Source organism: Colobus angolensis, unplaced genomic scaffold (assembly GCF_000951035.1).
Source record: "Colobus angolensis palliatus isolate OR3802 unplaced genomic scaffold, Cang.pa_1.0 Scaffold150, whole genome shotgun sequence".
NCBI lineage: Eukaryota > Metazoa > Chordata > Mammalia > Primates > Cercopithecidae > Colobus > Colobus angolensis.
Window position 1 is genome coordinate 7,643,075 of NW_012114600.1, and position 25,820 is coordinate 7,668,894.

At 37.7% G+C, this 25,820-nt stretch overlaps 1 protein-coding gene across 1 annotated transcript in view; it reads left to right on the forward strand.

Annotated features, from left to right (window-relative positions):
* The window catches only part of SLC2A13 (solute carrier family 2 (facilitated glucose transporter), member 13), a 426,909-nt gene that overhangs the window by 99,894 nt on the left and 301,195 nt on the right, over positions 1 to 25,820 (forward strand). The window contains exon 5 of the mRNA XM_011936118.1: positions 5,850 to 6,058. Within this exon, the coding sequence (XP_011791508.1) occupies positions 5,850 to 6,058 (209 nt within the window). The remainder of the gene's footprint in view (positions 1 to 5,849; positions 6,059 to 25,820) is intronic.

A 25,820-nucleotide genomic window follows, 5' to 3' on the forward strand; every position in this document is an offset into this window, starting at 1 on the left:
GCATGTTTTTAAAGAATATAATGTATTGTAATAAACTTCCCTTAAGTAGGATAGTTTTTCCATTACAGCTTGACTTAAAATTAAAACCACAGATCATATAGATCTTCCACTGTAAGGCATTGGCAACCTTTTCATGTCATTTGTGAATTTAAGGAGAAACAGGAACATAGGGGAGAAGGGAAAGAAACAGAGCACAAAAGCAAGACACAATTGTTTACTCCTATACGGTTTCTTCAGGAGGAGTGAGGCTTGGGGAAACCTTTGGGATGCAGAGATTGAAAAATAAAGAGAAAGCAACTTGCGATCTATCATATTCATCATAGAAAATATTTTCAAAGGATCAAATCCTTTAAAATCTTGCAAATGAATATTTTTGCTCCTAATGGTTTTTAAAAATTACCCACCTTCTTGTTATCCAACTTTTTCCTGCATGAAAAGTTTTCTAGTGTATGTTAAAGAAACATTAAATAAAACCTTAGTTTGGCATGTTCAACATAAGCAGTACAAATTCACCCTTTACACATGAGGTATTTTAACTAGTCAGCTATTTTAACAGTAATGCTCTTAGGGAGTTCTGATTTAGTAAGGATAGGTGTTGAGAGAATCACAGGATATTCCATTCCTACTAGCAGTTCTGTGTTATTTAAATCCAGCTTGCAGTTACCCAGCCCAGTGGGTGGTACTGTGTTGGGCACCTGTGCTGGGCACAATTAGGAGTGACAGCTCCCAGCCAGCCAGCTTTGCTTTTGCTTTGTTATTTCTGCAGTGTTTTACTGCATTTAACAGAGGTGAGGGAAGAATACTTCCAAAGGGAACCTCTGAATTCTTTACACATGAAGCTAAGGTAAATTAATGCACTTTTTTTTATTTGTTCTACCGAATTAATTATCAAGTAATTACTGAACGTTTAATATAGCTTGACTTACAGTAAACATTTATTGTAGGAGCCAGACTTCCTGGATTTTAACTGTAGTTCTGTTGCATACTAACCATGTATCTTCTTTGTGCCTCATTTCTTTGTCTATAAAGTGGGGATAATAATGGGCACTCGCCTCATAGGGTTGTTGTGAAATCATAGGAGTTAATGTTTCTTAACTGTTCTGAACAGTGCTTGGCACATGGTAACTGGTGCTACACATTAGCTATTACTATTGCCATTAGTATTGTTGTTACTAAACAATTACATGTCTATGCTGAGATTGTGCATTCAACTGGATTTTCACATATTTGGAACATAATCATCACACCTCTGGACTGCTAAAGAGTAGATAACATGCTAACTCATGTTGTCGGTTCAGAGAGGAGGTCAGTGATCACGAAGTGCAAAAAGTCTGTGACTTAAGGAAGCAGATGTTAGAGGATTATTGTCTTTCGTTACATAGGTGAGAGCAGCAGGATTGCTTTAAAACAGGAATGAGAGCGAATGTGCAGTTCAGAGAAGGAGATATTTGGTTTGTTGTGAGGCCCCTAGCCATCTGATGGAAGAGACAGCAGACTTGCTCAGCTGAGCCATAGCAGGGGGTCTGGCCCCAGGAATGCAGGATCCATGATTCACACAGCTTCAGTCTCTGGAATTGAGAAGGCTTAACCTGAGGTGACATTGGTGGGATTGTTCTTTATTGATAGCTGGCCTGACCTTGTCATTTGGAAGCGTTCCTCTCCCTTTAAATGGCCTGCTTTGGTAGGAAGGTGCTGGTACTGCTAGCTGTGCCAGAAAATAGTTCATTTCATAACTGTAAGTTTAGAAAATTTTAAATCCTTAGATGAGTGCTCATGATGGTAAAGAACATACTAAATATTTTTAAAACTTATGAGAGCTTGGCATGTCTGTTCGACTGCGTGTTCGGCTGGTGCGCTTACTTGCCCGCAGAAGATAAATGGCTTTTGCCCTAAGGTGTGGACCTTGGGTGCTTGTTGTTCATGTTTACCCCGGGTTTTAAAAGCATTTAGATCCTTGGTTCTCAGCCACAACCGCACATTAGCACCACCTGGAGAGCTTTTAATAAAACAGAACTCCCTGGGCCCAGAGCCCAGATATATTAATCAAAATCCCTGGGGGAGGGTGGGCCTGGAAACTGGTGGGTTTCACCAGCCTCCTAGGTGATTCTAATGTGAAACCAGGTTTAGAGTACCTGACTAAATTTAGAATAATGAGATCTCTTGTATCAATAGGAAACTACTTGCTTTTCTGGGGGACTGCCTGCCCCAGTATATCACAATACTCTGTCATTCATCTAATTCCTGCTTTCCTTGGATTTAGAGGACTGACAGTCCTACTACTGCTTAGTTTAGTTTATAGAGATCCTTCTCTTTTTGTCTCATGTTGAAATTTTTATAAGTACCACAGCAACACAGCCTCTTATTTATCTTTCCTATTCTCCAGTCTGCACATCGTTAGAGGAATAAGTTTTTCTTAAGAAAGAAATTGGTTAGTTCTACCTGCTGAAAATTTAGTTGGGTGATACGGCCAGAACAAACACGTTACAATGATTTCACTTAATTCCCCCAGCAGTCTTATGAAATAGACACTATCACCTGTGTGTTAAAACGTTAAGTAACTTGGCCGAATGCAGTGGCGCATGCCTGTAATCCCAGCACTTTGGGCGGGTGGATCACAATATCAGGAGTTCGAGACCAGCCTGGCCAATATTTTGGAACCCCGTTTCTACTAAAAATACAAAAATTAGCCAGGCGTGGTGGCACCCAACTGTAGTCCCCGCTACTCAGGAGGCTGAGGTAGGAGAATTGCTTGAACCCAGGAGGCGGAGGTTGCAGTGAGTTGAGACCGCACCACTATACTCCAGGCTGGGAGACAGAGTGAGACTCCATCTCAATAAATAAATAAATAAAATGGTAAGTAACTTGACCAGGTTCTCGTGGTTTGTATGCCCAGAGCTGAAGTGACACCTACATCTGTTCCTGTATCCTCTGTCATATAAACTCTGATCTTGTGTACTGCATTTCTTCAAAGCCATGAAAATTATTCATATCAAAATATTTTTATCATGAAAGTTAATTAAAACAAAATAAGCTTTCCATTTTACTTTTAGAAGTATTAGGATACAAATGTGTAAAACATTTTTTTCTTGACTCATCTCTGGAAAGAAGCTTTAGTATTCTTAATGATTGGCAGCAGGGTACAAATTCCTTTTCCCCACGTTGGTATAGGGCAACAAAATTGTACATTTCAGATCCAGACTCTTGCACAGATTTCAAAAGGTGAGAAGGCCTATTCTGTCTTCGGTAACTCACTTAAGAAACATAGGCTGATACATGTCTGTATTTTCCTTTTCTTTTTGTCTTCTCTTTTCTCTTCTCTTCCTTTCTCTTTTTTCTGTTTTAAAAAAACTTGTAAAAATACTGCATCCTGAGATTTAATAGCAAGTAGTAGCATGCAAAATATTATGTGAGCATCTTGGACCTGAAAATGATTCAGTTTCTGCATTTATTTCAGTGCTTTTTGAAGCATTGTCTGCCACTTTTCTATCTTAATAGAAAGATAGGTGTAGATAAATGAAACATAAAGGCTTAGGACTTTTAAAATTTATTTCCTAATCCAGTATATTTAGGGTCTACCTTAAAAAATCACTTTTAAATAATTATCAATATAGTATAAACATTTCTTTGACACAGCTCAGATGGAAGTTTTATTGATTTACAGCAATAAAACACACATTTAAATAACAGATTAAATTATACAAGTTAACATCCTAAGGAGAAGAGGCCAGCAGTACATATTTTTGTGAGCTGATCTCTGTAGCTCTCATCCGAGGACTAGAAGAGAAGGTCCAGTTATATCTATAATAATGAATGGTTTGGTTGGAGGGAATTACTGTGCAAGTAAATTTGCAGAGCTAAGTGACCCAGAAGAGTTGTCTCCTAAGATATTGTCATGTAAATCCAAAGCACAGTTATTTTCTGGTTAGTTAATGTAGAAAGTTTAGATATACAGGTGCTTATGTATTATTTCATAAAATATGTACTCAGTGCCTACTGTGTGCAAGATTACTAGATGCTATGCTGAATACAAAGTTAAATAATATTAAGCAATTGATTGGGATAGGTAAATAATATATTATAATACAGGATACAGAGACATAAATTAAGGCTAAAAAACTGTGTGCTCTGTGGATGAGCAGAGGCAGGAGTGACTAAATATTGGTGTAATTATCACAATCCATGGCCTAAAGCATAAGATACCTCTAATAAGATTTAACACTGCAGGCCAACTGATTCATTTAGTCATTCATTCATAAATAGTTTATTTACTTTCCAAATCCTGGTTAATTTTTCTGTTTCCAATGTGTAGTTTTAGTTTGTAGTTTGTAGTAGAAGGTATTCTTACTACCCATGTAATGATCGTATTTTTTCTTCTACTGATTTTTTAATTAAAATGAAATTGCATGGAAAATAGCAGACTTATTTTGTGAGATTTATCTCTGGAACCTTTAAGACTACTATACTTTTAGTTTAGCACAGCTTAAAAGGTAGAATAGCTTTGAAAAATATATTGAGCCAGGTGACTTCCATGACTTATGCATATCAGTGTGGTTTGTTATAGAAATAGAATTGGCCTGCAGAGCTCTATTGTTAGGAATCTACCCTGGAACATACCAAGAGAAGTTGGATTAACAGAAAACATCCCGGTATCCTAGATGCATGGAATTTCCACTTGAAAGACAGCTTAAAGTTTATCTAATTCAACCCCTTTGGTTCAAAATATGGAGGCTTTAGAGATGTTAGGAAATCAGTCTGGTGATTATAATTTGGAGAGCTCTTTGATGTTGATACACTCATTACTATTTTTGTTATTTCTTGGATGGAGTTAAAATGATATTGTTATTTGCTATTTAGAATTTTGCCAACCATTAAGAATAGATTTTTTTTTTTTTTTTGAGGCGGAGTCAGCAAGACTGTCACCCTGGCTGGAGTGGGGTGGCCGGATCTCAGCTCACTGCAAGCTCCGCCTCCCGGGTTTACACCATTCTCCTGCCTCAGCCTCCGGAGTAGCTGGGACTACAGGCGCCAGCCACCTCGCCCGGCTAGTTTTTTGTATTTTTTAGTAGAGACAGGGTTTCATCGTGCTAGCCAGGATGGTCTCGATCTCCTGACCTCGTGATCCGCCCGTCTCGGCCTCCCAAAGTGCTGGGATTACAGGCTTGAGCCACCGCGCCTGGCCAAGAATAGATATTTAAAGAGATAACAGATAACTTACAACAATATGAGCAGATTTTTATATTTGTCATCATTTTTATTAGGATTATTGGTTTCTGACTCCATCTTTTTTTTTCCTGTGGGCGCCCATTCCTCAGGTGATGATGATGAACATGATGCTTGATGGCAAAATGAAATAGGAAAATTGTAAAAACAAAATTGTAACTAATGACTCACAAGTCAGAAATAACTATAAAGAAACACATTTGGGCACTTATTTTAATGAAAAGTGTGCCTTTTAAGCAGATATCAGAAAGTTTTATCATAGCCCCATTTTATATTGTAAAGTACAAAATTACATATGTTAACCTTACATAGGAATGGTGATTATGATGTTTTGCTTAATATGTTTGGTTTAGAATGTGTATACATAATTATTGTAACTTTTGCTCATTCTTTTTCAATGTAATTTGTGGGAAAGATAGAGAAATAATTACATTTTTCTCATTTTTAAATTTTCAGTACAGCACAAAAATATCCTTTTTTCCTAGTGACAGACAGATACACAAACACACAAATAATTCTGGCTAACTTTGCGTTAAATATTATTGTTGTCAACACAACACAAAAGTATGTGGTGAGCACATGATGGTAAGAGCAAATTTTACAGTAAATGTGGATTTGTTTTCTTGCAGGTACATGTTGGGACTTGCAGCAATTCCGGCAGTTATACAGTTTTTTGGCTTTCTCTTTTTGCCTGAGAGCCCTCGATGGCTTATTCAGAAAGGACAGACTCAGAAGGCCCGCAGAATTTTATCTCAGATGCGTGGTAACCAGACCATTGATGAGGAATATGATAGCATCAAAAACAACATTGAAGAGGAGGAAAAAGAGGTCGGCTCAGGTATATAGACTTTATACTTATATGAATTTAAAAACTATACAGTGGTCTTATTTATTTGTCATTATTGTGTGTGTGTATATGTAAAACATTTTTTAATATATGGATATTTATGTATACCCATATATTATTTATGTATAAATATCCCTATATAAAATTATATATGTATTATTGACCTTCCATATTAATTTAAAAACTATTTGAACTGTTTTCAAAATAATCGTTGTAAAAAATTAAAATGCTTTGTCTACATGTGTTGCATTAATTTTCATACTAATTTTTATAAATCATATGAGTACCTCATGTACTAGTTTAGGAATAAGTTTATGTTTCCCTATTTTCATTAAAATATTTAATTCATTGTCGATTCTGAAATTTACCATGTCAGAAAACCAAGAAAAGAAAAGTCTCTTGTTAATTTATTTTGATGAATTTATTATTGAAAAAGATTTCACATAAAGATTTACCAAACAATTCTGAGGCAGGATCTATAACCTTGACAGCCTGATTTGGGTAAGTGATGTGTAGCATGTAAGCGATGGGAAAAGGTAGACATTTCACAATGCAGTTTTTCGACAATAACAGTTAGCCTGCTCACTTTACATTTCCCAAATTGGTCTTATTTTCTCTTGTGCTTCCTTTTGTCTCTATATTAGTTGTTAGCTCAAGGGGAGAGGCAGATTAGTATTAGTCAAATTATTTTTCATACCTGAGAAAATGCCAAGCACACCCACTCCTTTGTTGATACATGTCATATACAGGTGTTAGAAGGTCTGTCCAGTCTACTTTCTCGTATGATTTTTTGTGGATCTGACCATTGTTGCCTTTCTGAAACAACAGAATGAGCACTCTGAAGAAGCTGGTCTCTGTGTTAGCCACACATGGCTTGATTTAACTTTACGTACCTGTACCATGATAGCATGATGCTGTCACTTTGTTACTCAGATCAAAGCCTCAACAAACTAACAGTGAGCCAATTCTATGTGAAGTTCACTTTTTTTTTTTAACACTTTTTGAGCATTTGCCAGGTGTCCAGCAATGTCAGCATTTCTAGAATAACATATTAGTGCAAAGATTAAGGAGAATTTTGCTTTAACAAAATGTTTTACTGAGTTTCACATTGTGTTCATTTAAAAAATTGTCTTAAAATGTCTATTTAAATGACAACTTATTTTATGCTGCTGTCTAAATTCCTCTTCTCAGTAACTCAAATGAAATATGATTTTTTTTTTTTTTTTTTGAGATGAAGTCTCACTCTATAGCCCAGACTGGAGTGCAATGGCACGATCTTGTCTCACTGCAACGTCTGCCTCTTGAGTTCAAGTGATTCTCCTTCCTCAGCCTCCCGAGTAGTTGGGATTACAGGCATGGGCCATCACACCCAGCTAAGTTCAGTATTTTTTGTAGAGATGAGGTTTCACCATGTTGGTCAGGCTGGTCTTGAACTCCTGACCTCAGGTGATCTGCCCACCTTGGCTTCCCAAAGTACTGGGATTACAGGCGTGAGCCACTGCACCTGGCCATGAATTTGTTTTAATTGTAGTAATTCCTACATTTGAAACTCATGTACAAATAATGTGTGAGTGGAAAAACTTTTCAGGGTGAGAGAACAATTGTTAAATACTATTTATACCCTATATTTTTATTAATTTATATAAAGGATAAGAATTTAATTTTAAAAGACTTCTTGTTTAGGGATATGGATATCATTAATTTTATTGCAAAGCATTAAGGATATAGCTTCATTTTGACTGCTAAAAAATATGTCTGACTACTCTAGCCATGCATGTGTTACAGTGTATCCTATTTAAGTTTTATACATTATTCAGAATATATAACCAAATGAATTTTTAAAGAAATCTGGGGTACATAGGGTTGCAATTATCAACATGTGCTTTAGGTTTTATCAGAAGTCTTTGGGAGCTAAATAGGGCCCCTTTTCTTGGATATAGATAAAATAATTCCCTATTCCTCAGTTTTGTTTTACATTCACATTTGGCACAGGTTTTTAAAAATACTCTAATGTTATTCACTGGATCCTAATAACATTTGCTCATGCTTGAGTAAATATTCTAAAGTTTGAAACTAATAGAGTTATTAACTTATCCGTTTCTAGATTTTTATTATTTGAAGTAGTATCATCTTGCTTAATTTAAAGCTAATTTTATGTTCTTTTTAAAAAGTACACAGTTAAGAGCACTATGGCATGAATGCATTCAGACAGATTTGCCAGATTACATGGCACCAGTGATTGGGGACCTGATTTTTTATGATTAAGAAACTTGACCAGAGTAAAATGTGGTCTGCAGAACTGTGAATTGTATATCGGTATTGTGATGTTCAGGAGCAAGCCTCTGGGTCAGTTTAATTAGAAAATAGAGACCAGTGCAAGGACTTAATGTTAACAAACTGATATGGTCTTATCCCTCCATCATACTTCTTTCAAGAACGGTAGGCTAGCTGGACAAATGGACATAAAGAAACGGCTAACCTCAAAGTAATAAAAATGCACTGATGCAGAAAAGATGTGGTGCAGAAAAGCCATTGTGTTGGAGGGTTAGAGAATGGCCTGTTAATCTGTCCATGGATCCTGAGAATTTTGATCCACATCATCAAGCCTGGGAACTGTGGGCAGTAGAGTGCAGCTGCCTGAAGGGAACCTTGATGTAGGCACCACAAATTATCCCGATATTCCAGGAATTTAGAAAGACGTTGTTTGAGACACCCTGTTTCTTGTAAGGAGGAATGTTTTATCAAATATGGTAGCTTAGATACCTGTTCTCATTGAGCTTACTAATAAGTAGGTCTGATTCCAGATCAGTAAACCATGTCTTGTCTAGCAGTTTCCCAGTGGATTTGTGACTTGTGACTGTTATGACACTTGCATATATGATCCTTCTCTTTTCATAGAAATTTTTCTTTTCTTGTTCACTTGAATTTAAACTTGACCTCTTTGAGGAAAACAGGCCTAGATACTGAATTTCAGCATAATGACAGTGCAATCAAATACTCATTGAAGTGTATATTGGCTACATTAATTTATTTTTTGGATGTTTGAGATTGTCAGTGTATAGAGCATTTCTCTTGGTTTAAAACCACACTTTATATAGTAGATATGGCAGTTGCTCTGGCCATGTCAACAGCAAAGTTGAGGCTTCCAGGCCATACCGTGGAGTAAGGTTGGAGTGCAGTAGAATCTCATCTCTTGTGCTCATGGCATCGAGGTCAGACTCTTTTGCATGACATACAATGTTTTGTGTGGTTTTTTCCACTGTAGTTGGCAAAACAACAACAAAAAGGCAGTATGAGAAAAGAAGCAAACATTTGGTTTTCACGTGTGCTCAGCATTGTTTATACATCCTGTAGGAATAATAAAGTAAGACTAGCAGAAACAACAGCTTGGTTTGGAGAGCTCACTGGAGTGGGAGACAGGGAGAGGGAAGAACATCACTCACTGGCTGTGTCTCAAACTTGCCATCTTAAATGAATCTCGGGAGAGTTGCCGCACCTCGGTTTCTTTTTAGGTTTGTAAGAAAAGAAAGCCAGATTATAATAGCTCCAAGGTCTGTTTTTTTTAGGGTTTTGAAAGTCTGTGAGAAGTGCCCCCTCTTTATTTCTAAATGCTATGCGGCAGTATTTCTTTCAAAAGTGTTTATTGAGTGACATGCATCAGAGGTGGGGATGTGTCAGTAACTAAGACTGACAAGATTCTGGTCCATTCTCATTGGATGAGGCACACAAATAATAAATGAAAGAGCAATTAACTACCAGGTAAGTACAAATTATGGTAATTGCTTTGAAAAAAATGAACAGAATAATAAAATGCTTATAGAGGGAATGAAAAGGGGTACTTTAATGGGATGGTTAGGGAAGCCTCTCTGAAGAGATGAACTTGAAGGGTGAAAAGGAATCAGCAATAGAGAACTGGAGGGAAGACTGTACCAGACAGAGGAAACAGCAGATGCAAAATTCTGTTTTATTAAGTGGGCCAGATTGATTTTTGCAAGTTTCGATCATGGCTATAAAGTGTACATGTACCAGATTTCTAAGATATTGCAGTAAGAACTAACTATACATCTTTTATCTCAGGTTCCCAAGCCTAAGTGTTAAATTAGTAGGGATACAATGACTGTTTTCAGAATTGAAAGCAAATTTAAATACAAAGTAACATTAATATGATTTCCATCATTTTGTGGTATGTCTGGTTTGTTTTCCTAGTTTATATCATATTGCATAGATATGTAATAGAGTCATGGCCTGTATTATCAACAGATACAGAATCCTGATAGAAACGTAGGTAATTACTTAAGCAATGATTGACAAACTTTTTTTTTTTTTTGAGACTGAGTCTCGCACCCAGGCTGGAGTGCAGTGGCCGGATCTCAGCTCACTGCAAGCTCCGCCTCCTGGGTTTATGCCATTCTCCTGCCTCAGGCTCCCGAGTAGCTGGGACTACAGGCGCCCGCCAATCGCCCGGCTAGTTTTTTGTATTTTTTAGTAGAGACGGGGTTTCACCGTGTTAGCCAGGATGGTCTCGATCTCCTGACCTCGTGATCCACCCATCTCGGCCTCCCAAAGTGCTGGGATTACAGACTTGAGCCACCGCGCCCGGCCTGATTGACAAACTTTTCTGCTCAGCTTCAAAGTGGAGTGAAGAGAGGCAGGCCCTTTGGGGCCTAGTTATAACAGGAGGCAGCTGTGGTAAGCTCAAATATATTTGAATTTTTCCGCTTTATCCTAGACATTAACCAAAGTTTGCATTCTGTTCTATAATGTAACTGTTTTACTTGACTCTAAACATGCTTTTTCTAAATAGTTCCAGTGTTTGTTCATTGGCTTCATGGAACCCATCACTCTGTCATTTATATCCCTGGGATATGTATCCTTCAGTTTGACAGACAAGTACCGAAAGAGTTTGGAGTTTCTCTCTTGGGCAAATTCATTAGAGATGGTATTAAAAGTAGGGTCTGTCCATGTCACTAGAGATGAGAGGTCGTCTCTTAAATTGCTGGGCATATAGAAGGCAAAGAGTCTTTGTTAGGAGCTTTAGCTCCTGAAAGTTAAAAATTGTCTCCCACGACAAAGGAAGTAAAACGAACCAACAGAAGACACAATTCTTCTGAAGGCAGTCTTAGGGAACAATCCAGAAATGAGAAGTGTGTTTTCATGTGCTTTATATAACCTTGTTTGATAGCGCTTATTTGACTTCTTTAGTTTCTTATCCTGTACCAGCGAACAAGGGTACCCTGGGAGGAGGTGAAAGGAAAGCAAAGGCTGTTGCTGCCATGCCGTGTCAGAAGGGGCTCCCTGGCCCTGCTGCAGGAGCCCTTCAGGCACGACTTCTGGGAGGTCTTAGATAAGGCACCATCTCTGTCGTCCTCCTCTCCACTCTGAAGTGGTGGTGCTAAGGCAGGATCATTGGATGCTTAAGGCAGGATCATTGTGGTGCTAAGGCCAGAGATCATTGGAAGGAAAGCATGAACGACAAAAGCAGGAACAACAAAAGCTTTCTCTAGAGAAACATACAGATGGTGGTGTTAGAACTACTGCAAAAAGCTAGGGAAAGAAAAAAAGCAGTATGTTTAGGGCGAATGAGGTTATTAGTACAGCATCAGTGCAATGACAGATTGAGTAAAGGAAGGAAGGCAAGGGAGACACTGACTGCATGCCTTAGGGCAGCAAAGAGCAGCCTTTTATAAATCTATTTATAGCATGGGTTCAATCCAAGGAGCTTAAAAATAGTCATGGGCTTTTTTTCCCCTAAAAGAAAATGCCTGTTTTTTTTTGGCGTTGGCGGCGAATTCCATGTTACAAAATTACATATGTAAACTTTTTTTTTTTTTTCTTGAGACAGAGTCTTGTACTGTCATCCAGGCTAGAGTGCAGTGGCACAATTTTGGCTCTTTGCAACCTCTGCCTCCCGGGTTCAAGTGATTCCCCTGCCTCAGCCTCCCCAGTACCTGGGACTACAAGCATGCACCACCATGCCCAGCTAATTTTTTGTATGTCTAGTGGAGACGGAGTTTCACCGTGTTGGCCAGGCTGGCCTCGAACTCCTTACCTCAAGTGATCTGCCTGCCTTGGCCTCCCAAAGTGCTAGGATTACAGGCATGAGCCCCACACCTGGCCTTAAAATTTTTTTTTTTTTTTTTTTTTTGGGGCAGAGTCTCGCTCTGTCGCCCGGACTGGAGTGCAGTGGCCGGATCTCAGCTCACTGCAAGCTCCGCCTTCCGGGTTTACGCCATTCTCCTGCCTCAGCCTCCCGAGTAGCTGGGACCACAGGCGCCTGCCACCTCGCCCGGCTAGTTTTTGTATTTTTAGTAGAGACGGGGTTTCACCGTGTTAGCCAGGATGGTCTTGATTTCCTGACCTCGTGATCCGCCCGTCTCGGCCTCCCAAAGTGCTGGGATTACAGGCTTGAGCCACCGCGCCCGGCAAAAATTGTTTTACAGTTAATATTACCTAGATCATCTAGATCATGTACTTTTAAAATGGACTTATTAAATAGAAGAATGCCAGCCAGAATATTGGCCCTACCTTTGGTCTGTAAAATCTCAACATTTAGTCATATAGGAGAAGTAGCAACTCATAGGCAGTAGGTAATGTTTCAGATTGGAATTAGATGCAGGCCCACTAGGTGCTAGTCACTGTAATAGGGTATTCAGGTTACTTGTGTGATATATAATCTATGTGAAAACATGCAAGCCAGCAAGATTTCCATTATTTAATTTTATCAACTAATGAGCTCAGGAATCTGGGTGAACATGGGCTTTGCCTTTGACAAAGAGTTTGATCTCTAGCCTGGAAAGCAAGAGTATTGTAGGAGAGAGAACTTATTCAAGAGCTTCCTGTGAGTTCATTTTAAAACATGATTTGATTTACCTCCAGTTCTTTGGGAGTCATGTCTGTCATGTATAGGAAGGGACAGCTGCATCTTCCTCTTTTTTTGCGTCTAGTAATTTTGCAATTTGGTCATGAAGTCTTACCTTCTCGTAAGTCATTTTCTTTTTCTGTGAATTGATATTGACTGTGACCCTTTCAGCAAATCATATTCTGCAGAGAGTTCAGAGGGGGTAAATATTTACTGTATTTTGATAGAAATTCTTCTGTGCGTTTCTTTAGAAATCCAATTTCAGCATAATGACACTGCAGTCAAATACTCATTGCAATTGACATCTGCTGCACTTAGAGGAAAGTAGTCATTCTCCCTAATATATTTGGTAGTTTGCTTTTATTTTTTTCATGTGGTAGTAGTACAGTGTTATCTGACCCAAAACAATGCATGTATGTCATTTACTAGGTGAACTTCAAATAGATATTGATAAATTGTTCTTGGTAAGATGACCTGCCATTTTCTGAATATTGGCAAAGAAAACATTTCTATATCCAATATTCTAGAGATTGTTGTAAAATTTCAAAAATTGTCAAAGTATTAGGCTGGTAAACAGTAGATTAAAACAAAAGATCAGATAAAAAGCTGCTTTAATTCTCAATTCTTGTGTTAAACTGTAAGCTGAAGGACTATTAAAACAATATGCAACTCTGTTCAGTTTTTAGTAAAACTTATTTTCTTAGGCATGCTGACTTACTTAAAAGAAACATGATTTCATTCAATCTGGCTTTAAATAAAGGTTGTCATCAGTTTTCTAAACCCCAGAGAACTTTTAAAATCTTATGCAGAATCGGAATCATTCTTGGATTTTACATTAAAATGTCATTGACTGTTCTGTTGTTACATGGGGATAAAGAATAGCACAGAGATTTGCCACTCAGCGTACTCACTGGAGAAGAAAACACTTTTCAGATTACTTGTAGGCTTTTAAGTCATTTTCCTTGATTTATATTGAAAATCCAGATTGTCTTAGTAAGTAGATAAGTAATACTTCAAAGCTATGTTTTTGTTTTCTTGCTAAGATATACTTAAATCCATGTCTCATATAAAAGATTCATGCAGAAAGAACTGTGACTTTGTCAAATATCTCTTTTTTTCCCCACTCACTGTGAGGTTCACACTATATTTTACTGCTCTTTATTTAATACAATTAAATGGAATGAAAAAAAAAAAACCCACAAGGTAGACATTTGAAAATCAATGTAATTCACGAGTTGCTGCTCAGGGTAGCTCACTTCCAACTTAACTTGAAATCCATCATTCAGTATAGGTGACAGTCTGCTTTGTAAATAAAACCATGATCTGGAGACATTTTTTCTTCAAGATGGAACAAATTGCTATGCCCTTTAAAGGTTTCCTGATCTTTGTAGGAGGTTACAAGAAGGTCATGAAGAAAACCGATTTTTTTTTCCACCTCAGAGGGGAAGGCACAGGAGCCATTCTTTAGTGTTGGGATAAGAAGACAATTCCATGGATAGTCTCTAGAATCAGAATATCAGTGGCCCTGTGTATTAGTCTATTTTCACACTGCGATAACTACTCAAGACTGGGTAATTTATAAAGATAAGAGTTTTAATTGACTCACAATTCTGCATGGCTGGGAAGGTGTTAGGAAATTTAGAATCGTAGTGGAAGGTGAAGGGGAAGAAGGGCATGTCTCACATGGCGGCAGGAGAAAGACAGTAAAGAAAGCCACACAGTTTTAAACCGTCAGAGCTCGTGAGAGCTCACTCGCTATCATGAGAACCCCATGAGGGAACCCGCCTCTGTGATCTGATCACCTCTCACCAGGTCCCTCCCTTGACACCTGGAGATTACAACTCTACATGAAATTTGGGTGGAGACACAGAGCCAAACCACATTACCATGTCATGCACTCTCTGAAGAAACTTGCCTATTCTCAAATGTCAGCAGAGATCTTCTCAGAGTTTCTCAAAAATCAAAGAAACCTTATTTTTTCCCTCATATCTTAAGTTGGATTTGTATTGGGGAGCTAGAGTGATCAGATGCCATTAAGTTTCTCCTCTTGTTACTGCTCTGTGTAAGGCCCTTTAAACCCTCTGGTACTGAGCAGTATTTTTAATCAGTATCTTATTGAATACCTTGCTTTAGATGCACATTTCAATTAACTCACTTATTAACACCTATTATTTCTTGAAACATTGAGCCTTCAGTAAGGAGGTGTGTCCTTGGCAGGATATAGTGAGGAGAAAATTATTAGGTTTATTAAGCTAGAACTATAATCAATTGCTGTGTGTCTCACATTTTTCAGTACAATTTTTCCCCTGGATTTTTCAAGGTACTTCCTTGAAAATGACTCCCCCTGCACATCTCTTAGAATAAAATAAACCTTCAAGATAATTTTTTAGAGAAAACCAAGCCCGGTAAATGTTCTTTCCTAAAGGGGAGGGGCAACTAGTGTGAAAATACTAGTAACAATTTCTTTTTCCTGAATGCCCATTTCTATAAATGTTACATGCACATCTATAGAAACACACTCTCCCTTTCTCTTTTCTCTCTCATTCTTAAAACAATCCTAAAACAGACATTATAATCCACGTTGTACTGAGAAAATGGAGTACTGGCAAGGGCAAACAGCTAGGAAGTGAAGGAGGCGGGATCTGGGCCCCAGCTGCTACCACTCCAGTTTCTCCCTGTTCTGCTCTGCAGACTGCATCTCATGCCACAACATCTATGCCATGCAGTTTGGTTGTAAATATTAGGGAAAAAAAAGAAATTAGGCATTGTCCTTGCTCTTAAAGAGCTTAGAACCTAACAATCAAATGTCCTTAAGAATGTCCTTTTCTAAAAGGAAAGCATTCAAGCAGCTATAAAAAATGGGAAAAAGACAATGAACTTCAAAATCAGTTGGCAAAATAGTTCAGTTGCTTCCACCTTGAGCCTGTATTTCCCATCTCTTTTCTCTTCTCGGTTCTTGCTGCCATTGCCTGGGCAAGGTCTCTGGTGCTTATTCTCTCTGCCTGAGTAACAGTGTCAGCCATTCTTGTTTCTAGTAACTTCCCTCTCCATCCTTTCCCCATGCCCTCCAAAATTATCATTGCAGCACACAGACAAGATCATGTCCCTTTCCTCTTCAGAACCATGTTCCTTGACTTATTATTAAACTTCCTTTACAATCTCGTTTGAATGTATCTTTCCAGGTTTATTTCAGTAGTGCCCAGACTCCATCGTCAGACCAAGAGAGCAAGCAAGAAGCACTCAACATTACCAAGTGCCTCCTGACTCTCAGGGTGAGGAGGAAATGGTGTGGGTGGGATCTGAGGAGGTGAGGTGGAGTTGGGAGACACCCTGAGATCGTTCACATCCCCTGACCTTCACTGTTTACTCCAATCAGTGAACCCTGCAAAAAAGATGCAATTATTGCCTCACAAAAAGAATTATATTAAATTGGAAAAGCAGTAACATATTAGGAGCCTTCTCTGTGCTAAGGAGGCTTTTTCATATTAGTCTCCATTAGCAAAATTTAACACAGTTTATTGTTCAGTTGACAAAAAGGCTGAACTAGAAGTGCTTAAGCATTTCTTCTTGCTTAGTCCAATAGATGCTGGTATTATTTTAATTGTGTTACACAAGAATAGAAAGTCTACAAATTAGGAAAAATCATATTTCACCCAAAAGAAAGAACTATTGAGAAAGTAGAATGGTGATCTTTTAACTATACTTGAATATAATCTCGAGTTTGGAGGCTGTTCTCTGTGTTGAGGGTTAGGCATTAATTTTGATGCATTATCCTAGGAGTTGTCAAACTTTTTCTGTAAAGGGCCAGATAGCAATACTTGGCTTTTTGGCCAGTGGTCTTCGTTGTAACTACTTGTCTCTGCTGTTACAGCACACGACCATAGAAAATATATTTAAAAAATGAGTGTGGATTTGTTCCAGTAAAGTGTGAAGCTTATTATTTTGTGCTTGTTATGTTATGTTTTGTTATTTATAAAAGCAGCTGACCAGATTTGACCCATGAGCTATAGTTTGCCAGTTCCTTCTTTAACCATTGAGTATGTCTGTTTTTATCAGTTTCCTCAGTTTGTATTCTTTGGACTAATTTGAGGATGCTATTCACATTCTTTCTTTTCTTTTTTCTTTTTTTAAAATATGTGCATTGAAGCCTCTTCAGTGTGGTATTTCCTAGTGGGTTTGGCTTCTGTGCAGAAGGTAAAGTTGTCAATGTTTGTGTCCATGTGTAAATGTGCACAGGGTGTGTAGTAACAGAGGAACCTCTAAAGAAGTATTGCAGGGAAGCCTCTATAATTGCAGCAACATATTTTTACGAGACCACTGCTCAGAGCACATTGCTTCTTCAAGGCCCAACCACAGTCACTTCTTCATATGTCACAGCCCCACAGGTCCATCTCAGCACATGATGTCACATTTGATCTAATGGGGCACGAAAAGAGGCCAAGTTTCTGTGGTGAGAGTTGAGTCTCTCATCATCTGAGACTGGAGCCAGCTGCTCTGTCAAAATGGCTTGACGCAGCAACAGAAATCTTAGCTCCCTTGCCTTGAATTGCAGTCAAAGTAAGATGGTACCTTTTGTGAACGTTAAAATTCACCAAACAATTAAGGAGATGGTTTTATTCAGGCTCTAGCAATAGACAGAAGGTTCATTAATGAGGAAATCCTTAAAGAAGAGGGAGAAATTCTGGGATTTTATAGAGCAGGTAAACAGGGGAGTCAGAAGGAAGGTTGGAAGTAATCTTATGTTGGAATATGAGAGGGCAGAGTGCCTTCCTTCTCTTGACTCCCTGGGAACCTTTGTGATACGTCTCTGGAGCGGTCAGCATTACATTTGTCTCCACTAGCAACTTAGCCTTACTTATCTTTGTATCCTCACTGCCAGATACAGTCATTGCCTGATGTTAGCAAGGCACTTCATAAATGTTTCTCTGACTTTCCCTTTATGTGAGAGGAGTGGATGGTGATGTCTGTTCTTTGACTCCTGAGATTTGGAGGAAGAAATGGAGTTCTTACAGTGTGTAGACTCCTTCCCTCTGTGCTGCTTAGTCATCCTGACACCCTGGGGAAGTGTGGTTGGTGAGGAGGAGACGTAAGTCAGTGCAAAATGACTATTTGTTGAATGTCCCTATTTACAAAGGCAGATGTATATGTTTAGAAACTCCTTGTAGACTTTTAGCAAAACTGTTTGGAATTTATGTGTGTATCAGAAGTTATTAGTATTTTCTTCTAGTTGCTGACATGTTGGGCCCATTGAAAAAACTTATTTTTTGATATCAAGTATTTATAAGTACACTGAAATTTCAAATATGAAAGTTATAAAATCTCGTGTGATTTGAAGCAGACCCTTGTTACTGTCTGAATTTAGGAAATACCCCTTACTATTTAATGAGCTAGATTTTATTTATAACTCTAGAGAATAGATTATAATTCAGACTAGGTATATAATTCAGACTTACTATAGGTATGTACACTTCAAGATGTGATGGAATTTCTCTCTACTGTGAAAGATGAGCCTATGAAATTCAAATATATTTTCACTAGCTGTTACTACAGTGGCTTCAGCACTTTTAAGACAACAATTGTCTTGACCATAGAATTGTAGTCAGAATCTTAGATGTGAAATTTGGTGTTTTTTTTGTTTCTGCTACTCTCATTAGCTAGTTTATATACACTCACTTTGAGAAGTAATTGGAAACTCATATTTCTAAAAAATGTTCTACGAAAACTGTTTTAATTTTACTTTCTGAAACAGCTTATCAGGGTTTCTGTTCATTTCACAAGAATTACTGAAACACAGTTGGCATCATTTATGTAATAATTTTGTAGATTTTTCTATCTTATGCTTAATAATGGTCCTCTGGATATTCAAATTTCAAGAGTTGTGGTTTTTTTTGGGGGGGTTAGTATGTTTTCAAATTATAAGTTCTTTATTATTCTATGGAATCATGGCTGTAGCTGCATAACTGCACATGACATTTGTGGCAGCAAAGAGGAATAATATCATTTAAAGTTTTATTGCTCTTAAAGAGCAAAGTTTGAAAAGCAATCATATGACTTTTCTGATTTTATCTGTTAGCATTTTTTTGAAAAGTAATAAAAGAGCATTATTCTTTTTTGAATATTTATGATGTGTCATGTACTGTGTGTCACACTTCACATGGTATTATTGTGTCTTTTAATTCTGTAACAATCCTGTGTGAAATCATTTTTATTATCATTATTATTATTATGCTCTTTTAGAGATGAGAAAAACCTCAAGTAAACTGCATAGATCTCCTTGGCTTCTAAGTGGCCAAATTTAGAATTCCAAACCATCTGCCTTTATATGTTGCTGGACAACAGCAAAATGTCTGCTTTCATGGACGTACATGCTGATGAAGGGACACAGACAATAAAGGAATATGTAACACACCAGGAAGCGATGAGTGTGATGGGGAGAGATCAAGTGCAATGGAGGAGGCAGTGTTGGAAGCCTGGGTTAGAAAGGTGAGTTACGGCCCTTTTGATGAGGTGCCCTCTGAGACTGGAGGAAGTGAGTAGTACATTTCCAGAAAGGAAACCCAGACATACATTTGCCTTTAGTTTTATTCGAAAGGAAAATTTGTACCGAGCAGCTCCACCTACCAAGTGAATTAGTAAGCTACTCAGGTAAACTGACCAGAGACCCAATTATTAACAGGATCTTGGTGTCAGAGACTTGTTCTGATGAGGAATTCCACTAGATAGAAAGGTTCAGTAGTATTTTACAACAAAACCATGTTGAACAACTTTTAGAAAGGTGCTTTTTCAATATCAGAATCACCTCTTTTATTGAGAAAAAACAAAGGCCATGAATATAAATTGCATAGGTCTCCTTGGCTACTAAGTGGCCAAATTCAGAATTCAAACCCATGTTGAATTCCTTGGAAAATGTTGTTTTTTTTTCTTCTTAAATGGGCCAGTGAAGGTTATTGTTCTCATATTCTTAAGTACTCAGATAAGAATAAGTTATAATTATTAATTAGACATATGTAATGTGAGAAATAGACCCTTTAAAAAGTCTTTCATATACTTCATTACTTGTAAAATTATACTCACAGAAATGCAGACATACCTACAAGATGTGTATTTAATTTAGTCTTGGAGTTTTTACATATTACATAATTCATTGGTCTTAGAAAATTATTTTTCCCAAAATGTAGTCATTTGAATAAAACATTTGTTTTTTATAATAATATCAAATAAAAATTGGCTGGATCTAATATAGCATTATGATAGAAATCTTATTTTGAATATGAAGGTGATAATTTAAGAATATCTTTTGGCTGGGCACGGTGGCTCACGCCTGTAATCCCAGCACTTTGGGAGACCGAGGAGGGCGGCTCAACTTAGGTCAGGAGTTCGAGACCAGCCTGACCAACATAAAGAAGCCCTGTCTTTAATAAAAATACAAAAAAATTAGCTGGACATGGTGGCACATGCCTGTAATCCCAGCTACTCAGGAGGCTGAGGCAGGAGAATTGCTTGGACCCGGGAGGTGGAGGTTGTGGTGAGCTGAGATCACGCCGTTGCACTCCAGCCTGGGCAACAAGAGCAAAACTCTGTCTCAAAAAAAAAAAAAAAAGAAGAATATCTTTTATAAACTGGATGAGTCCAATATTTAATTTTAAAGTATTCAAATGGAATCTTTTTATGGAATTCTTAGGTGAATTTTTTCTCAACTTGGAGTTTCAGTGTACCAATCTGCTATGAGCTGGAAAACCTTCCTGTTTTTCAAAAGGGATACTTTACCTTCTGAGGTAAATCAGTGGAAGCTAGAGATTTCCACAGATGTTAGAGTTTTGTACTTTGTACTTAATTGATTTAATTAGCATACACACACTCGTACATTAGTTGGGTGAGTTTTATTTACCTCTGGGCCAGAAACAAATATTCATCCATTATTTGACACGTTTCTGGGGCTTTTACTACTTGCACGTTATTATACCAAAAGTAATGTGGTGTACAAAGTTTTTAAAAACAAAGGCTTTCGTCTCCAGGAGCTTTTATAATGTACTAGATAAGATCAGGTACTCAAACAAGGAAGCAAGAAGTTGATGCTGTATATTGTTTGAGTATAGATATGTTCCAAATACAAATAAATAAATATACACATGTATGAATGCATTTCCTCCTTATTTCTCTTGAAATTATGTGGCTTTGTTTTAGTATTAGTCTCATCAGTTACACAATTGGGCAAGTGGTTTCACTTTTCCTCCCAAGTATTTAGTCTCTTCCTCTGTAAAAGCAGGTGCTGAAGGTTGTCCCACATCCTGGTGAGAAGTGGATGAGATGAAGGAAATACAGTGCCTGTGTAGGGCCACACACAGTAAGAACTCATTAAAAGTGAATTTCTCATCTTTTGTACATTAGTGAAATAAGCTCCAAAGGAAATTACAGTGAAGTTATTTTCATTATACAAAATATATATATAGTGTCTGAGTGGCTTACCATTGTAGATTTAGATAGTGGGTCTTGTATCATATAGTGAGATCAGCTTTTCAGAAAGACAGATTTGAGTGGTTCAAGGCTATGTGCCCTTGGGTGTTACTTAACATCTAGAAACAAATTGCCTGGGTTTAAATTGCAGCTGTGCAACTTTAGGCAACTTAGTTGACCTCTCTGTGCTTGTTTCCTCTTCTGTAGCATGGAGATAGTTGTAATACCTGTCTCAGAATTGTATTTTAAAGATTGGATGATTTAATGTGTAAGGCTGTGAGAACAGTGCCTGGCACATTATAAGCTCTGTAAAAGTATTGATTCAATAGTATTTTTAGACATGAGAAGAGGGCGGTAAACAAGATCCCCTACTCTTAAGAGCATAATCCATCCCTTTCTCACTGTACTGTAAATTTTCAACCTCACTTAGCCTTTGTAGAAAATTGTTTATTTTACTCAGGTTTTATTTTTTTTAATCATTTTGTAAAACCACTTGATTATTTGGACTATACCCTTTTTGCACTTGAGTTTTTGGAAGCTATCCTCTGCCTGTATCTTTTGATTATAGAAACTAAAAACATTTTTACTGTAGCTGCTACTGCATGTTCCTTTACTGTCTCCTTATGTCTGAAGATCATATAAATGTCTTTAGCAGGATTTTTCTTACCAACTCACTTGAACTTAGAAACTGAAAGCACAGAGTTAGAAGTGGCATCTCCTGTCAAACATTCCCTAGCGGAAATTTCTTACAGCATTGTCATTCAATGCTAGAGGCCTGCTGTCTCTGAGTGCTGGAGTGTGATTTCCTGTGTCACTTTCCATTCTGGGACCATAAAATTGGATTCCAAACATTTGTTGGGAAGTTTGCGATATGCTGTTTTGAACATTACTGAACCAATATCCTACTACTTGTGTTTTGGAAGCAACGTTATCTGTGACAGTTATTGCTTTGCTGATTTACATTTGGAAGAATGTTGGAAAAGAAAAAGGCAGAGCAGTAAAAGGTAGAGGCAAGTACGTCCTGGTGATCTTTGGCGGGTAAGACCAAACTGATGATATTAAGCTCGAATTTAGGTTCATCATGGTCACATCCATGCAATAGAAAAATATAACATCACATCTTTAAGCAACACACATTCTGACATTCTGTAGTAAATTGTATATCTCCCTTGATCTTTCTGGAAACAATGCTCATTTCTCCACCTGGAGTTAAAATGCTTGCCAAATTACAAGAATAAATTAGAGAATTAATCCAGTGCCTAAGATAATTTTTGAGAAAAGAGTATCTGTTTCCAAATGGCAAAAGAACAGCATCAATATCTTCTCTAGCATTCAAAGACAGGAGACAGATGCTACTAATAAAATATAATAAACTCTTCATGGTTGTTTCCAATAAAACACAAATTATTTTGTAGTCCTATAATTGGAACTGTCAATCTAAGTAGGTTTCTGTTGAAAAATTTGGTTTCAAAAAGTTGAGATGAGAAACTAATTCACTATTATGTACAAAATTCCTTGCTAAGTATAAGGAATATTAGCAAAACATGCAATAAAAATTAGGAACTTGAACTATTAATACCTCTTGACTTACTGAGATACAGCAGATCTTCATGTGTCTGTCAGTTTAGTGAAGAGTGACAGGAATCCCAAGCTGTAACTCCTGCTTTGCCTATCACTAGGTGGCTATTGCAGGGCTGGCTTCATGGACAACTCTGCAGCTACCCAGAGCCCCGCACTCAGAAGGGTCCTGCCCTTGGTTTAGTCCTTTGCTGTCACTGTCTTCAGAGTCTTAATTTTTGAGCAAGGGACTCACTTTTCATTTTGCCCTCAGCCCTACAAATTAGGCAACCACAACTGGCTGTTCACAGCTTACTTCTCTGAATTTCAGAGAAGGCAACCAAAAGATTCTGGAGCTAGGCATTGGGTATACATGGACATAAAGATGGGAACAGTAGACGCTGAGGACTACTAGAGGGAGGGTGGGGGAGGGAGGAAGGAAAGGGTTGTAAAACAACCTGTTGGGTCCTGTGCTCACTCTTTGGGTGAGAGGATCATTTATACCCCAAACCTTAGCATCACACAATATATCTGTGTAACAAACCTGCACATGTATCCCCTGAATCTACAATAAAACTTGAAGAAAAAGATTCTTGATAGATACAAGAATATGAAATTCTGTGAGTCCCAACAAAGGGAAGGACTCAAGAAAGTTTATTAGAAACTGAAAGCTCCTGATCCACCCTCACTTGTTCTCAGTCATGAGCAATTTTGCCCCCTAGTGGGCATTTAGCAATGTCTGGAGACATTTTTGATTGTCAGGGAATGTGCTGTTGGCACCTAGTGAGTAGTAGGATGTTTAATGCTACAAATGCACAGAATAGCCCCTGCAACATAGAACTGTTTGGCCCAAAAAGTCAACACTCAACACAGGTGATGTTGATACACCCTGCCTACCATTATTATTTGTGTCTCCAACTCTTGGTAGCGGGCCTGGGAGGTTACTCAAAAGTTTGTTGAGCCTCTGGCTGTAGCCTGAATCTTAGGTTGTTGTATTTTTTACCAAATGAAGACTGAAGAATGAAGCTGGTGAGTAGTAAGTGTAACTTAACATTTGCACGAGATACACTACACAGATGCTCTTCTAAGGGCCTCTACATCTCACACTTACCAAACCAACTGGCGATCCCCAGACTATTTAAAACCTCTAAAACACAACACACTCACAGCTGGCAGATAACTTTCCAGGACACCCTGGCACTTGTGATGCAGTCTGTTGGGCTGTCTACCAAGTCATTTAGGTTTGTTTTCTAAATCTGTTTATGCCATTGTGCTGGTTGCTGTAATTATGTAGCAGAATCAACTATTACAGAAATTTAAAGAGAGAAAAATATAAAAAGGGAGAGCAATTTCAGTGAAAACCTAAGTTGAATGTTTTGGAAAGATTCAATAAAGATGTCATTAAAGAAAACTGCTCTCAAACTGTGGGCAAGATGGTTTTAAAAGGTTTGTGAAAAAATCATTAAAATTAGGTGGATTCTATATTGAATTTGCTTAACTGTCTTAAGTTTTCACTATTATTTATGGAGATTGTAGACAATACATTTTTTTCTGTGCTTTTTGCAAGAAAAACAATGCTTTAGTCAGCTGATCCAGGCTCAGAAAAAAAAAAGGCCTTGCCTGTATCACAAGATGGCAGAATGAATGGCATTTATGTATTTTAGGGTGACAAAATTATTTATAAATGTAACCTTAGCTGACTTCCCCTAATAATCAATATTTCAGATAACAGGGCATCAATTGCATTTATTTTCCAGTGGGAAAAATATCAAATATTCTACTTTTCTCACTTCTAGAGCCAAACAACTTTCAGCTCAGTGATGTCTCTGAATAATGTTCCTTATTTAACACTACCTTATCTGTTAAGAAGATATCATTTAGTTTCTGACTCCACAGACACCAACATAAGATCTATCTCTTGCTGGATTCAATACTGAAATGTTTAAGAACTGTGCTCCCTTTTCAGTGCATATGTTTTCTTGAGTTTCCATGTGCCTGTATAAATTAGCAGCATCTGGGACTTTTACCACATGTCACATTCTTTTAGAATGGAACAAGTGTAAATATTATCAGGATTGTAGTCAAATAATTTCAAAATACTGTTAGAATTGAGCAAAGAGATATTAATTGTTAGTCTGCCTCTTTTTCAGATGGCTTTTGACTTAATATTATTTTGTTTTAGGACCCATGTCTCTACACTGGGCGTTAGAGCAGAGTTCTGGCCTCAATCTTGAGCTTGTTAAAAGAAAATGTCACCAGGCATGATGGCTCACGCCTGTAATCCTAACACTTTTGGGGTGGCCAAAGTGGGAGAATGGCTTGAGCTCAGAGTTCAAGACCAACCTGGGCAACATAGTGAGACCTCATCGCTATAAACATTTTTTAAAAAATTGGCTGGGTGTGGTGGCACATGCCTGAAGCCCCAGATGCTCGGGTGGCTGAAGTGAGACAACTGCTTGAGTTCAGGGAGTCCATTGCCACTGTACTCCAGCCTGGGTGACAGAATAAGACCCTGTCTCAAAAACAAAACAAAACAAAACAAACAAAAACCTTAATGTGCTATTTCCTATTAATAGTCACAATTTTATAGATACTAACAGTTTAAAGCCATAAACATTCTATTTGGCTAGTAAAATGTTTTCATCATTTATGATCAAAGATATCAGGCATTTTTCTTCTTTAATTAGTTTAACAAGGAATATATAAATTCAGCCTCCCTTTGGAATATTAGAACAGGACAGATAAAGCTAAATTCATATTTGCCCATCACATTGATCCCACGCATTTTATACCTCTCTGCTCCACCCCTGGCCTTAACAGACTTGGGGAATATTCTTCCAGACACACACACACACACACACACACACACACACACACACACAC